At 31.6% G+C, this 17,505-nt stretch overlaps 1 protein-coding gene across 1 annotated transcript in view; it reads left to right on the forward strand.

Annotated features, from left to right (window-relative positions):
• The window catches only part of LOC142325571 (neuroendocrine convertase 1-like), a 121,869-nt gene that overhangs the window by 67,806 nt on the left and 36,558 nt on the right, over positions 1 to 17,505 (forward strand). The window contains exons 6-8 of the mRNA XM_075367481.1: positions 792 to 957; positions 6,771 to 6,943; positions 7,444 to 7,656. Of these exons, the coding sequence (XP_075223596.1) occupies positions 792 to 957; positions 6,771 to 6,943; positions 7,444 to 7,656 (552 nt within the window). The remainder of the gene's footprint in view (positions 1 to 791; positions 958 to 6,770; positions 6,944 to 7,443; positions 7,657 to 17,505) is intronic.

Raw genomic sequence — 17,505 nt, forward strand, 5'->3', positions numbered from 1 at the left:
TTGCTTCATCCATCTTATTTAAAAGTTATTTACCCTTGATAAAATAAAATTAATATAGTAGGAATAAGCCAGATTACATGGGAGAGAAGAGGAAAAAAAGAGGAGTAACTGTAAAAAATAGTGTAGCAAGAAGAGTAGAAAAAGTAACTTATCTGGAAGATAGAGTAATGGGTTTAAGAATTGGAATACTGAAAAAAGATCTAGCAATAGTTCAGGTACACATATGTCAATGTCGGAGTATAATGATGAATATATTAAAAAGATGTACATTAACATCGGGGAGTTATTAAAAAATGAACAGGTTGCCATTAAATAATTATGGGGACTGGAACACAATGGTGGGAGAATGCAAAGATGGAAAGACAGTGGGCAAGTTTGGATTGAGAACACGAAATTAATGAGAAATTCAGCAGGCTGGTTGAATACATGGCCAACAGATGGATATCACTTTCAGATAGATATTTTTTTAGTTGGAAGTAGACACATGAATACAGTTAAGAAGGCAAATGGGCTCCAGGAGCCGACAGAGGAAGTGATCATATTCCGTTAATTATGGAAATGAAAATAAGATTAAAAAAACTCAAATTTTAATGATGGTGAAGAAATGGAATATATAGAAACAAAAGGACTTACTCTTCTGAAACTTAACTTAAGCTTGACTAAAGCTTAACTCTTCCAAAAAAGCACCACCAACTCCTTATTGTCAAGAAAACTCAATTTTTATACTGTATTAATTAATTTAATTAATATCAGAGCCTATTTCACCATGACTTATCACTGATATGTTACAGGATCCTAGTATAAGTACAGATCTTGTGGAAGGTGATAATGATCCAATGCCTCGATATGACAACGATACTTGTAATTCACACGGCACAAGATGTGCTGGAGAAATAGCCATGATAGCTAACAACTTTATATGTGGAGTTGGAATATCGTTTGGCGCCAAAGTAGGAGGTAATACCGTAAATATTATATAAATAATATTATTAAATTTTATGAATATTATTTCTTGTAAATTAATGCAACAGGTAAAATAAATACATCTTTAATCTTTCTTATTATTTATTCCATTTTGTTTTACCACAAAGTAGTAATAATATGAATGTATTCCACTATTGTCAAACTGGCGGGTAGTTTAATCCTCAGCGATACTCCATCAAAAGTTATACCAACCAAAAACTAATAAGTTGAATAAGTCAAATGTAAATGAGTAGGTAGATAAATGTGGCGCAACCAGTCTTGATGCTTGATGAGCAGCAGTGACAGCCATACTTTGAATCATTTACCATTCTTGTAGCATAACATTTGCTTCATTCTTACAGTGAATGGACCTTCGTAAGATGTACTGTGGTATTAATACTGGGTCACAGAACACGAGTTTTTGAGATTTTAATCACCTCAATGTATAGCTAATATTTTGAACACTATTACATTTTTAATTATAATAAATTATATTGAAATCATATTTATATAGTTCACTGAAAAGTTTTTAATTAATATCCCATCATTTTCAGCAGAAAAGCGTTTACGTGAAGCTGGGAATTGTACAATAATAGGCCTACACATAAAATGGTATAAAATGCCCTTTTTTATGTAGAAATTCATCAGCACATAGACAATAAACTTTTACCTGTTTGTTTTTACCAATTACAACTGTGGTTTCAGCATCGAGGAAGAAAGAGGAACAGAATTCTTCTGCAAACCCTTTTTCATATTTTCTTTTCTTGAATTGAAAACTGGTGATTTTTCTAAATCGGCATTGTCGAAAATTACCTCAGAATAATCGGGAAGGTTAGGAATTAATATCTCTTTTGTCCATTTCAGGTAATTTTCCACTTTCATTTGACATCTGTAATCGCCACTTTTTAAACTTGCTTGCCAAGTTAGTAAGGCTTTAGTATAAAATTCATTTCTCCTCCGACATGCACTATAACAAGTTTTCTGCTTTTTGAAATAGGAACTTTCAGCCCGTCATCAAAATTACTGCACTACGATTTGTTTGTAATGTGAGAAGATAATATGTATGCCTCGTCAAGATATATAATCGGTCTAGTTTCGGCTCTAAATATTTTTACAGCAGTCATATACTTTGACTGCTCAAAGAGCAGAGACGTAACTTTGTCACGTCTCTCAGTGGGAACCTCCCTGTCATTTTAGGGTTTTCTCCACGTAAAGCTCAGTTCTTTTATTACATTTCTCAAGCTCGTCTTTTTTCTTGAATAAAAAACTCAATCTTCAAGAGCTACATTCTTTTTCACCGTCGGCAGCTATTTATGAATTTCGTGACATTGGTTTATAGTCCGTCTCACCACATAGATGTTAAAGTCATCTAATCTCGTTGCAGGCTTTTCTCGGGTTTTTTGTTTTATTGAGTAGAGAAAGAATTCTCCACGGATTTTCGGCTAATTTTTCTAGCAACCGTTTTTTCTTTTTTCTCACTCTTTCGAAATGGGTCCGCGAAACCCCACATTACACAGCTGCTATTATTTCTTCACAACTTTTAAAGTGAATCACATCTTTTAATATTTTTATCTTCCTTTTCCGACTTTAGAAACCTTACACTTTCTTGTTTCATAAACTCATATTCGCTATTTATTATTTCTTGGCCTGCAGTTTTACTTTTTTGTTTTTAATTGTTTATTTATTTTAACTCATAATAAATTATAAAACACTAAAAATGTACAACCGATCAAAAACGTGCTCACCTTTTCCCAATCAAAACTCTAATAAAAAGAAACAGAATTTGCACAAATACAAATACAGGACGACTACTTTATTGGATTATACTCAAGAATTCAATATCAATAAAAAATGTCGCACTTTTAGGTAATTGTTTATTTTTACATTGGCCAGGCTCTATTTGAAAACTATGAGCGCGTAGCATACAGTATAATAATATTTTTTCTTGATATGATTCTAAGAAAGGTGACTTTTCCTGAGTTATAAACTTAGCTTGTCCGAGTTTAGTTTTATGATGACCAAAATCACAATAAATTATAAACTACAATTATATATGACAGTTATAATGTTACTTAATTCATTATTTAGCGCTTTTCTGTTAACGTAATTATAATAATTGTTGGGAATAGGCATTTTATTACATTTTAAACATTTTTACATTTTTAAACATTTTAGGCATTTTATTACATTTAAAGATACATCATAAGAATTGTATTTTGGCAAAATACTAAATCATTTATAAAGTATAAACAGTAAAATCAGAGAATATTTAAAAGTAATTCATAATTCCATCTAGGAATACAAAATAATAAATTGTATTTACATGAAAGCAATTTGCTTCTGCGCGTGAAAACTAAACTGAATGTTTTTTGTTCGGATAACAGGCATCGTACTAGCCGTACAGTAAAAGACTATTAAGTGTAAATAACAAAACATAAAACACCATTATTTCTGTCATAAAGAATATTCCAGGAGATTCTATTTTTAAAACTGCTGAAAAAAATATAGCAATGTCAATAAATTTGGCTGTTGATGGTTCTACAGTGGCTGGATTTAGCCATACAGGATCTATAAATTAATTTTTTTATAAGAGGTAGGTGCAATATAGGATTGTTGTAAAAGAAACCTATCTTAGCTGTGCTTACAGATTGATTGTGCTTACAGAACCTGTGTGTGCTTACATATTGTTATAATTAGGAAATAATAAAAACAGAAGTAAGAAAAAAATTATTGTCCGAGGTTTTGTTAGAAATGCACTAAGATATACTTATTAGACGAACGTAATATTTAAGTAAACAAAAATGTTTTCTTTCAAATTCTTATACATTTTTTTAAAATTATGTTTGAAGGAACTTAAAGTTCTATTTGTAACGGATGTTTTTTTTTTATTCTGAAGATGTGTATTTTTTTATTTTTGTTGAACTAAGGAACATTAATAATTCGTTTATAACAGCTTTAAGAAAATCAGATCACTGTTAAATGCCTGAAGAAAACATTCATTAGTAACACTATACTTCTTGACTTGAAAAAAACTGTTATAATATTATGAACATTATATATATATATATATATATATATATATATATAGCTTATGAAAGAAAAGTTTGATAAAGATTTAGCTGAAATGATATGTAAATCAGAATTTTGGATTTTGTGGGTAAACGATTTTCTTCAATTTTATCAAGAAAATTTACAGCTAACAACTCGGTGTCTTCTTCAATTTTTCTTTAACATTTCATACTGAAAAACTATGTTTTCAGTAACTGAAGGCATTATTACATTTCTCTCAAGGGTCAATTTGTGATATTTCATTCACAGTCTGTCAGTTTGCGAAATGATTTTGACTTAAAACTTTTTATGATCCGCTTATCCGCTTTTTTTTTAGTTTTACTAATATGTACGTTGCATTCTGTTCAACTAATGAGCAATAACCAACCCCCCCTCCCGACAGATGAGGATGATATATATGTCATGTAAATGAGGTGTAGTCTCGTGTAGACTTAGGCTGATCCCTCCTGAGACATGTGGTTATTTGAAGTCTAACCATCAAAGTACACCGTTATCCACTCACTAGTATTGAAATTCGCATAAAAACAACTAACCTTTACTAGAAGTTTAACCTCAAAACTTTCGACTTCGAAAATCAGCTGTTAAACAACTGATTTGCGACAATTTAACCACTGGACCACCCGGTGGGCTAATGTATTTTTTTATTTGTATTTATTATCACTTTTGAGACTTTTTTCGCGAATCGCCAAAGTTAAATCCCCATCTAACAAAATATGTTTAATTATACATTTTTGTAGTAGCGCCTTGTTTTTCTAAGTATAGTTTTGAAATTAGCCGAAGAATTCAATAAAACTGCCTTACCTATTGTATATACTTATTCCACATCTGCTTTCTCCACTTGGACTTCTACCGAAGTCTCTTTTCAAGGTAATTTCAATTTATCACTAGGTAGTTTTATTTTCAAGAATCCACCTCTTTCTGCACCAGTTTTACATATTATTCAAAGTTCGTATATTTTTTGAAACTCGTCTTCTGTTATCAAGATAACTGTATCATTAACAAAATTTGCTCTAGCAGTACAACATTTTTTGGAATGTCAGGCAAATATATATAGTATACTGCACTATCCTTACCCACAAAGGTATTTATTTATGTTTTATACTATCTATCTATATACATGTATGAGAATTAATTTATAAAATATGAATATATTCTTAAAACTTAATTTGGAAGGATATAAATGAAAGAAATTAATAAAAAATCAATAATAGTGATATGGTAATTTATTTTTAATTTTGAAAAGAAACACAACTAGGCAAACCTTAAAAATTGTTTGAGCTTTATCTATATAGATTTCTTATAAACTTCTGACAACTATCAGTAGTTTTTTATTTTCCAAAGCATTTTGAATTGTATCAACTCTACTGGACTCCTGTTCTACTGTGGAATTTTGTTCCACAAAACCAAACTGATGTTTTAAGAATTTTTTTTGTGTAGCTGAAGATGTTTTAAGTTTTGGTAAGAATCCCTCATTAAGTTTGAATATTATTTGAAAACTGTTCTGTATAAATTTTGAACAATAGGTAGAAAATCGCAAGCTTTAATATTTTCCTTTTAATTCTCTAAGTATTCTACCCGTAAATAATCAAACGATAACGACAGGTTTTAGATTTATGTCTGATAATTTTTTTATTATTTTTTTTTTAGAAATAAACAGTATTAGAGAAGACAGGTGTAATAGGATTTCCCGGTATTGTTCGATTTTGGCTATAAAGTTTGGATTGTTGCAATGTGGTTGAAAAAAAGTTTATTTAATGGAAATCAAATAATAGTTTCTTCTGACAGATTGTTTCTATATCTTCCACCCTATTTTCAAAGAGAAGACATACAATGATAATTGAAAACATAATTTTAAGGCTCCAATATCCATTCTTAATTTTATTAATGTTTCCTTCAATTTCCTGCCATCTCTACTGAAACATCGTTTTCCTGCGAATAGGAAGAAATTGCACCTTCCTTTATGGAGTCTCCTCTTCTCTGCTATTAAAAAAAAAATAGAATGTGAACAAATGTAACAAGTTATAAAGGGTGGGAAGATAAGAGTTAATTTTATACTGCTTCCGGTATTATTTTATTATTTTCATTAATTTATTTCTCTAACTTTCTGTAATTTATTAGAGAACAAAAACTGTTTCCATCTTTAGTTTTTGTTGTGTAGAGTCAGTGATGTAGTTTTTCTGACTGTGTAAGAGACAATAAAATCCAAAAAGTTACGTTTTTGCTTTATTTTACTGCAATTAACGCAGCACAGACGGAGTTCATATCGAAACAAGGTTCAACACATAAATAATTTACTTTGGATCTGCTTTGGATCGTAATACTTCAACATCAATACAAGATTCTATCCCGGTAGTTGTCTAATTTATAATCCCCAACAACTATGGTCTCTTCAGTCCTCTATGATAACATTTGTCATTTCCTAACAATCTGTTCTGTAATTAGGAATTTAGTCGGATTAGTTATTGGTTTTAATTATAACTGCTGTTTCAACATGAGCCATGTCATCTGGATGTTGAGGTGTTTTTAAAATGGTTTTTTGTTAGAATGATATCTAAAGCACTGATATTTTTGAAACTGTTAATGTCTACATGCATTATCTCGTTGGTGTAGGAGACCGTTTTTTGCTATTCCTCAGTATTTTCAAAGAAAAAAGTCTGGCTTAACAATAAATATAAAAAGAAATTTAAAATAAAAATATCATTTATACTTGTAAAATATAAATATTATTGTATTCAAAGGTATAAAAATACTTGACGGTCCAACAACAGATCTTATGGAAGGCACGGCACTAATATACGCACTGGATAAAGTACACATCTATAGCAATTCTTGGGGTCCACCCGATGATGGAGAAACTGTCGAAGCACCTGGAATTATAGCAAGAACAGCTCTTAAAATTGGTGCATTGAAGGTAAGATGAGTATTTCGATAATTAAAATACGGTAATTAACATTCTTTTTCAGTCAATATCAATATTGTGTTCATGCTGCAAGATCTTATTTAGTCCAGTAAAGAGTTGTCTACAATTATTTTTAATTGAATCTATTTCCCCGAAATACCGACATACGTTTAGGCTTAGACCAATTAACGAGATGTTTCAAGAACGACTGAACAAGATTTTACCTGACGAAATGTATTTTTAATATTTCACTTTTGAAACTATATTAAATATTTATTGATTTAGATTACTGTTATAAAATATGAAATCAAATAAGTTTTGCAATGGAAAAAGAGTATCCTGAAAATTCAAAAAGCAAAATTAAAGTTTTTCACCAGTTTCTGATTTTAGTATTGCAAATTTCTGTAAAATTATTGCTATTGATGACAAGAATAATAGCATTTTTTCTCATTTGATTTTTCACACAGAGTAGAAGTTTATGTTACAGATGCTATTATTTAATAATTTTTCAGGGTCGTGGTGGGAAAGGGGCAATTTACGTTTTTGCAGCTGGAAATGGTAAAATGAATGGAGATAATTGTGCGGCTGATGGCTACATTAATAATATTTACACAGTTCCCATCGCTAGCGCAACCCAACGTGGTGAAGCTCCATTTTACGGTGAAAGATGTGCTGCTATTTTTGCAACTGCTTACTCAAGTGGAAATCGAAAAGATGAAAAAATTGTGAGTTGAAAGAATTCATTCGATTTTTGAAAATTATTTAAAAAGTCTAAAATAATATATTTATTCAATATCTCTTATCCGTACTTTTATGGGAACAGTTAACTTGTGTTTGAAGTTATAATTTGTCTTATTAATTCAGTATCCTCTATATTAATAATTATCTGCCCCCTCTAATTGAAATTGACTGTTTAATTTAGGAGAGATATAATTATATTTAGAAAAAATAAGACTAATGATAACATAAAATCGTTTTTCCAGGGCACTTGCAATGAATATCTTTGTGAATGTAAAAATATTATTATTTGGAAGAAACTTGTTAACACAAAAACCAAAAAATAATGTTTGACGTATCAATACAAATTGGTACTGTAAAATTTTTGTGAAAATTTTTTTTCAGTAGAAGGATAATTTATTGCATACAGAGTTAGCCGAAAGAGATTTTGCTTTAACATTTACGTCTGCTTTTCTTTATAAGAATAAAGAAGACAAAAATCAAACAGAGATGAACCGAGATAATTTAAAAAAATTTAGTTCATTAATTGCCATGCTTTATTAGAAATTGGTAGCATTATTTTTTTAATATCATTCCAGCTAAAATTCAATAATAGTAAATGTATTATCGGAAACAGGATATGCAAAAGTAAGTTATTCAAAATTGAGTGAAAAAATAAGGCATATTTTTATTAATTTATAAAAAGTTAGTCGATATAATGATTGAAGGGTTCTAGAAGTGTGTTCGACAAATTAATAAAATAAAATGTGATTTTTAAATAAAAGTAGGGGAGAATTCTCGTTGAACTGTAAAGTATAAACACTTGAAGCTTAGTTTTCTTTTCAAGCGATTTGATAATAAAAATAATGACGAGGAAGTATCTCTCCAATTAATATTTTTTAATCGATAAATTAAAATTTTTATTTCTCATCATCCTTTTATTTAATGATATCTTAGTATATCACAAATTAGCTAAGTTTAGGTAAAATGTATTATATAATATTTTTGAGTTAACATTCTAATATTAGAAATGTTTAACTTACTACTTTTTGTAATATAACAGTAAAGTTTTTAATCTGAGTTTATTTAAATAATGGAATTCTTGCATAAAATATACATATATAAATAATAATAATAATTATTATTATATTATTATTATTATTATTATATATCTCGAAAAGGGATTATTTATTCAAAATGATGTAACGACTATGTTTAATGGAGCGTTCAATGTATAGGTAATCTAATAATGGAATGCAATGACATTTATTGAGACTAATTTGATAGGTAAATAAGTTTTTTTATTGCAGCCAAATTAATAATACAAGCTTTTAAATGCTCTGAGTCTCGGTTCAAATGTTCTCTGTTTACCTAGATCATATCCTACAATAATCTCGTATGATTATATCCTACTACAAGGATTTATCTCAGGGATCCAAAATTACTTAGCCCATGTAACGACTAATGAATGATGTAAACACATGTATCTCTCTAATATTACAATTATATTTCAATTTCATAATGCTGATCATTTCATTCATTTTAAATTTTTTGTTCCTCTATCTATCTCGTTTTACTAGCCAGCATTGAAGAAAAATATTAAACCGGTATTTTGAGGGTACGTACGTATTAGCTTACACAATCACCAGGCTACATCACTTTTTAACTGTTTTTTCAACCATAATCCTGCTTTTTTTTAATAAAATAGATTAATTAAAATCTATTACCAAGAAGTATCATAAAAAGGTATATTTTCAAGAAAAATATTAAAATAATTAAATTTCAAACCTTTTTAGCCAAAAAGTTTAAGATATTTTTGAGTTAGAAATAAAAATTTCATTCAAGATATCTTAACTTTTGACAGCTTAAATTGATTAAGTAGATTCAAGTTCCAAATAGATTTCAAATGATAACAATGAACGGTTTGACTTATAACCAACCATTATGGAAGTTGCTAAGTTTTAATAACTCTGTGGAGATGTGGGCGTATCAAAATTGGACTATTTTAGTGATTGAAACATTCCTTACTGTTTTATCTATTATTCAAGTAATTCTTTTCAAATGATTCAACTATTAAGTGTTAAATTTTCATGTATTAAATGTTTATTTTTTGCATAATAAAAAAGTTACTTTGATTTCTAACCTTCACATTCTCTGAGCCGATAAAAAATATAACATAAATTATAAAGATCAGACTGCACAAAAATGATCCTTGCTATTGCATATCCGTAGGCAAACGGCGGCTAAACAATTTAATTAACGAAAAAAGTTTATCATTTAACATGAAAAATATAAATTTTGCTTCTAAGCAATGGAAACATCTAAATGAATATGCATATTTCATAACATTATTATATAGCCACTCGCCTACAACTATCGATCATATTCTTGCAGTATGCTATAATAAACGTACTGGTACTGGTACAAGTAAATTTACAAGTGCACCCTGATTTCTAAATTATTTACAAAAGTAATATTTTATTGAGCTCCGAAATATTTCATATTAATTTTAATAAATATATAAATGTATTTATTCTCGTGTTAATTTAAAATTTATTTAATTAATATATGTATTGAAAACGTTGAGTGTTATAATAATACCAATTAACAAATTTATTTTTACATTTTCACTAGAAGGTAACAGAGGTCAATTTAGCATATAAAAAGACTTCACATTAAAAACAGTTTGAAAAACAAAAAAATTATTTTTTTTTTTCTTTTAATTAATTTTTTGTAATATTGGTAATATGAGGTACATAATGAAGATGTTACATAATCTATTGACGTAAAAGCATCTTTATTACTTTAAACAAATATAGTTTATACTATAATCATAATCATACTTAATCATAACTTAACTGAAACGATCTAATTTGTACAGATATTTCAGAATGTGAATTTATATGAGTCAGACTCATAATTATGGGCAGTTAAATAATTTTTATTTCAAGAAACCTGAATTTTCTGTATTTTGAAACGTAAATAATATGAGTTTAAGTTATCCAAATTTTTTGTATTATTTAATTTTTTTTTAAATTTTATTATCTTCACATGTTTGCTAGTTGTTATTTACTGCTAATATTGTTTTAATGTATTAATATGTATTGTACTGTTTCTGACTCTTATTATTATTATTTTGAGGTTTCTCACCATAGTAGTTATTCAGATCTTGTGATGGATATATACCAAGTCACACGATCTTTTATTATAGAACCTTACTAACAATTACAGCGGTTTTAGGAATTATGGCATTCTGCATTTTAGTGTGAATATGTATTGGGAGATCTAATTTCTTCAGGAATCATATCATTGTTTTAGCTTTTATGGTTGTGACTGATATTATGATCAGTATTATTGCTATTACGCTTTGTTCCCAAATTTATTTCAGTTCTGTTGCAAGAGGAGTTACTACTATATTTTTAATTTTTTTCACTTTCTTCAATATTAAATTATTGTGGTTCATTATAACATCTATTATTGACATGTGTTCTGATTTGTTGGTAAATGTGATGTCAGTGAGTCCTCTTCCTCCATCTTTTCGGCTAATTGTAATTCTTTCAATGCATTATTTTGTATGTAATTTACAATCGTCTCTTATTTTAATCCTGTTTAGATCTTCCAGGTCCTTTTCTGACTATTTAGCTATGCCAAATGAGTATGTTAAGACTGGAACTGTGTATGTATTTGTTGCCTTGATGATGATTTTTGGAATTTTGTTTTGATTTGAATATACCAGTTTGCCTATGGTTATATCTCTTTGAGCCATTTTTGATGTTTTTGAGATTTATGCTAGAATATTTTTCAAAGTCGAGGTGTTTGTATGTTTCTTGTGGTTTCATGTTTTCAAGGGTTTTATTGTTGAATATTTTTGTTGTTTCTACTTGTCTGGATTTTCCTTTCATTAAGTGAAGTATTTTGTAATTTTCAATACCAAATTCCATGTATTTATCTTTTGCAAGCTCTTCTATTATTTTCACAGTAGTGACTGTGTTCTCTATTTTATGCCACCCATGCACACTTCCATGTACTCTCATCCAACTAGATACTATCCATGTACAATAACTGGCTTATTACATGTTGCAGTGTATTGATTTTTATTCTGAGGCCAAAGGATGTGTTGTTCAGTGCATTTGAAAGAGGGTTGAGGCATAAACAAAACCATAAGACGCTCAAGGAGTCACCTTGGAGTATTCCTCCATTGATCTTAATGTTTTTGGTTTGTATTTCTTGATGATCTGTGTATTACCCTCCATATTCACATGAGTTTTTGTAAAAACTGTTGCAGAAATAAATCAATTGTATAGATTTTTGAAGTTTTCAGTATCTAATGATGCAAGATGGAATCAAATATTTTATTGTAATCTGTGTAGCATGTGGTTACATTTCATTGCATTTTCTCTGCTTGTCTCATGATTATGCTGTCATTTACTATTTGTTCTTTTCATTCTTGATTATTTTTATCAACATCCTTTTTGTTCTTTGATGAGTGTTATTTTGTGTCAAAATTTTGTCTACTTTATGTGTGATTATGGATGTGATTAGTTTGGATAGTGCGGGTAAATATGTAATTTGTCTATAATTATAGATTTTTTTGTGTTTCTTTGTTTATCGGTATAATGAATATTCTTCCTTATGATAAGAAATCTGGCATGTAGCATCGCTGTTTAATGATTTTGTTAATTTCTCTTCGTAGGTGTGTGTGTGTGTGTGTGTGTGTGTGTGTGTGTGTGTGTGTGTGTGTGTGTGTGTGTGTGGGTGGGTGTGTGTGTGTGTGTGTGTGTGTGTGTGTGTGTGTGTGTGTATATAGCAAAGTGAATCGCTTTCCCAGAAATTATGTATCTAATCTAATCCAGTTGTGTGTTATTTAAATAGTTTCAGTAAGTTATTTTGGCTGTAATTACATGATCTGTTTGTTGCAGTATATTTTTATGTCTAGTCCATTCTTCTATAGTCCATGTGACTACTTCTTTGTTTTAGATGTGACCATGTATTTTCTCAAAACAGTTTTATTTCATCCATGCTTGAAGGTATGATTCTTCTTTCTTCTTGTTTCTTCAGGATGTTATAGAATTGTTTTTCATTTCTGCTGAATTATATGTTTTATGACTGTCTTCCATTTGATTCACTGTATCTTTTCAACCTTGTTGTGTACATTGCTAGTTTTTATTCCAGAGTGTCTGGCGCTTTTGTAAGTTTTCTTTGTGCGCCTCATTGTTTCTGATATGTCTTATATGTGTAAAAATATGTGTTGTTCAATTTCCTCTACAATATTATGTTATGCTTGCTATAACTTTCCTAATTTTATTTATTTTTTGAGCCTGATTTGCCATTTAGGTTTCATTTTGTATCATTTAAAATTGGTTTGATGTTGCATAAGCTGTTCATTTTGTGTTGCAACTGTGTGGCAGCAGTGTATACCATAGGGTTATGTCTTCTAATGTGCTCGTATCATCTATATATTTCTGTAGTTGTACATTAATCAATGATAGGGAATGTGTTTTTCTTGTATATGAGTTTTTGTAGTGGAGGCCTGTTGGCTGGGATGATTCCCTTTTACTTGATTATGTTTGTTTCTGTTTCATGTTTTACTGTATCTTTTGTGTTTATATTTGTAGCTATCATGTTTTCTAATCTTATGTCTGTCTCTATCTGTTGGGTTAGTGGAGTGATTATTTCAGTTGGGTATTTTCAGCTGGGACAGGTAGGTTCTGTGTTTGTGTTTGATATTTGTGTTGAATGCTATTTCTTCTCCTTCCTTATGTGTTATGGTGTTTAGTTCTTAACGATTTGTTTTTTTTTTATGTTTTGTATTTCGTTTTCTGTGAGCTTTTTGCTGGTAATTATTAATCTTTTCTGATCAGCAAGACTTGTTGACGTGACAGTATTTATCATTTTAGGGTAACTTTTGGTGAATAATCTATAGAGGTTTGGTCAATTGTACCCAATTTGATTGCAGTATAATAACAGCGCATGAGAGTGATGTTCAGTTCTTTTGTCCATGCCATGTACTGTATGGCTCTTCCACTTTTGTAGTCCACCACAAAGTTCCAGCAACACTCATCTGGTGAGTTTACATTCTGGTTTGCTGTGATCTTTATGTAACAAGGAATAGCACTTTGTCCAGCTCTCCTGTCCTAGGTCTTGGTTGAAATGCATCCTTTCTTGTGTAGTCTGTGGTGCCATCAGTTAGAGCGCCACCACTCACTCAGCATTCTCTACCTTAGTCTGAGCTTCATGACAGTGCCAAAGGTTGCCAGTCTGCAGGACCGGTGGGGTCCTGCAGCAGAAGTAGCTGAGGCGGTGGCCTCAGCTACTTCCGCTTCCACCGCTTCAGCTACTACAGTCGACTTTGTTTCACCATAATGTACACAGGATGAGCTCCTGCGAAAGGGGTCACCAACAAACCGAGCATAGCTATCCGCTACAGGTACAGACGCAGACAGAAACGTCACTCACTATGAGTATAGACACATCCAGATTTGGTATCGGTTTTGGTCTGCGGGTGGTATTTGGTATTTTTTTTTCCACTTATCTCACATATATGTTGAGCATTCCCCAATCCACTGCGATGACAGATGTGCCCGATGAGGTATAAATCCCCACACTGTTTATTATCATTGTTACTAGTGTTTTTGTCGGTGATCTGATCAAGATTTATCCTATTCCGTCCAGACAGTTGCTGGGAAAAAACCATTATTACTAGTGAAATAGTATATTATATTTATCTATGTTTACTTGATGTTATTTATATATTGTGTTATATGTACCTAAATTAATATAATATTTATTTACCATAGGGTCAGTGAATAAATAAAAATATCAATTATTAATATTTAAAACAGTTTTTTCGCTACTTCAATATAAATTCCCTAATCCTCCACCATCAAGAAAATAATTTATTTACAACCTGAAAGTAGATTTGGTGGATGAGAACATCACTAGCTTCGAATACTTTAAAGAGTCCGAACATTGTTTTCTCATAAAATATATAACGCATTTTGCTCAAACAGATATTTAAACCCCAAAGAAAATAAATATTAATGATATTTGCAGTGTTTCCCATTTCTTGTCAGTTATGTACACTCCATTACGAGGTCATTAAAGTTGAAAATTATCATGCACAGCAGTTATAAAAATTATATAATATAAATTAAATATTTATCTTAAAATATGCATAACTTACACATTATTCAAGAATAAGGTACCTCTAAACGTACCCTAAATGTAAATTCAATTGAAACATGAGGTTCAAATACACATAGAGGAAATTCCAAGCAATATTGAAATGCTTAGCTAAATAAATAATTATTGATACAGTAAATAAATAATGGTTATAAATAAGTGATTTACAGTACAGCAAATAAATGGTTATTATTATTACTTACATCATTATTAAATTTTTGAATATCATTATAGCTTTAGTAATTTTAATTAGTATGATATAACCAAGACGGGAAACCAGACACCCATTGATATTTGTATTAAGATAGATAAATTTTTTTTTTTTTAATGGTTTTATTTACAGTCGCATCAATAATCATAGTCATTAACGACTAAAGTAACACTATCATGTACTATTATATAAAACAACAAAAATAAACAATAAAGAAACAGGAACAATAAAGATTAAACATACACAAGTAACAACAATAAATACAAAATAAAATACGTAAATCACACAAAAATCACTAAATCGTATTCTTCATTCCACTGTAGGAGAGGAACCGCAACAGACGTTTTACACTTTCGTTCTGATTTAATAGAAATTTCATATCTGAACCCAGGTCTAAGTTTTGTCGGATGGTTCCAAAGATTGGGCAATCAAAAACCAGATGGTGCACGGACCATTTTACCTTGCAAGCCTCAAAGATCTTCTGAGGTGAGCCAAACACATGAGCATGGATAAGCCTGGTGTGTTCGATCCTTAGCTGAGTTAAGATGACTTGGTCTATCATGTTGCTTGGAGAAGGAGCTTTATTGAGCACATTCTCCCAGATGTTATGTAATGCTGTGAGAGGACTCAGCTGCAGAACCTATTCTACTGCACCCTCAATTTTACACGGACTGATCTCATGAAGTCTCTCTCACATGTCGATTGTACTCGGATACCATTTATTGCAGCTCTCTTGACAGGCTCATCGGTACATTCATTCCCGAGGATGCCACAATGGCCAGGAACCCACACCAGAACCACACTCTTATATATCCTTGAAAGGATATCATGAATAATCTGGACGATGGATTCAGAACGTTTGCAGTTCAAGCTTCAAGTACACTACTAGAATCGGTAATTACTAGGAAGCTGTCATCGCTACGGATTTCGATAACTTTCAAGGCGGAGTAAATTGCAAAGGCCTCGCAAAAAAACACAGAAGAACAGGCATTAAATTTATATAATATCTCGGTGTCAGAAGGTACAATAGAACAGCCACATCCATTGGCCGAGACAGATGATAGTGTACCCATTGTACTTCATAGCCATGTTGTTAAATTGGTCTCTAGCAGACTGGAAACCTGTGTCTCGTTTACGACATCCAGATTGTAAGTATACGATCCCTTGAGTTGCGCGTATCCAAGGGGCACTGCATCCTATTTCCTTTTTAAGGATCTTCGGGGCAGGCAGATCTAGTTCTTAGAGATAGTGAAGCAGTCTGAGGCTGAAAGACTGCAATAAGTACGTCCTTCCTTCAAGTAGCGAAGTGCGAGCGTGTCTGGTCATTTTCCATGAGCAGTTTATCGTGTATTTGATAGTTCTGTATTTCCTCTTGAAATGCAATGAGAGTTCATCGGATTCCACCGAAGATTGGTATAGGGGAAGTGGCGAATCCTCCTATTGACATGCGAATTCAGATGTTGTGCAAGTGGTCAAGTATGCCCTTAATTATCTCTTTCGCAGAGTCATACAGTACAGAGCGGTATTCTAACTTCGAATGAACAGTGCTTCTGTACGTATTCAGTATGATGGATTTATCCACACTCCAGTTGCAAGATAAAATGAGTTTAAGAACATTCATTCGCCTTAGACATTCAGCCTTGGTGTACTTAATGTGGCTCAAAAATGTCAGTTTCTCATCAATAGTTACACCAAGAAGCTTAATCTCGTTTGTTCCCTTTATCTCGTTTTCACCTAAGTGTAGTCTCAACAAGTCTTTGCATCCGACTGGTTGCCTAGAGAAAACAATAAATTTAGACTTGGTTATGTTCCTATGTTCCTCATTCCGCAATTAACCCTCAGCCTTGGTATACGCTGTCTCGCCGACGGATCCATACCACCATACAGCATCTCGTTCTCAGCAAATTGATCGGAGAGGGGATTGTCGGCTCTTATCGTTTCTTCTACAGTACTTTCATCTGAAGATGGGCTGGACAACAACCCTAACTCCCTAGAAACATCAGCTCGGATTAACGCCACCACATCCGCAGGAACCCTATTAGACTTAAAAAGGGATCTGCGCTGATCCAGGATGTTTTGGACAGACTTACATCGTAGCTCAGGGAACTTCTCAACCATCGCTTGGTGCAGCGGAACACTATACGGTTTCATGTCCGATTCCATTTTTGTTATAGTTAGGTAGGTACGGTAAAGGAAGGCATTATGTTCATCTGTCCATTTAAACCGCTTCCTTCCCCGGGGTTCTACATCACTGGGTGACTGAACTTCAGCCACAACAGAAGCCACAGAAGACGTTCCAGGCCTTGTGGTACCATTAGATGAGGCGCCGCCACTCGCTCCAGCACTCCTCACCCCAGACTGAACATCACGACGGCTCCGAAGGGTGTCAGCCCACAACACCCTACCGCCCCGGCATTTATTCACATCGTTGTACTCCATTCATTTTCAAAACAAATGGGTAACA

This window comes from Lycorma delicatula, chromosome 1 (genome assembly GCF_047948215.1).
Source record: "Lycorma delicatula isolate Av1 chromosome 1, ASM4794821v1, whole genome shotgun sequence".
NCBI classification, from domain to species: Eukaryota; Metazoa; Arthropoda; class Insecta; order Hemiptera; family Fulgoridae; genus Lycorma; species Lycorma delicatula.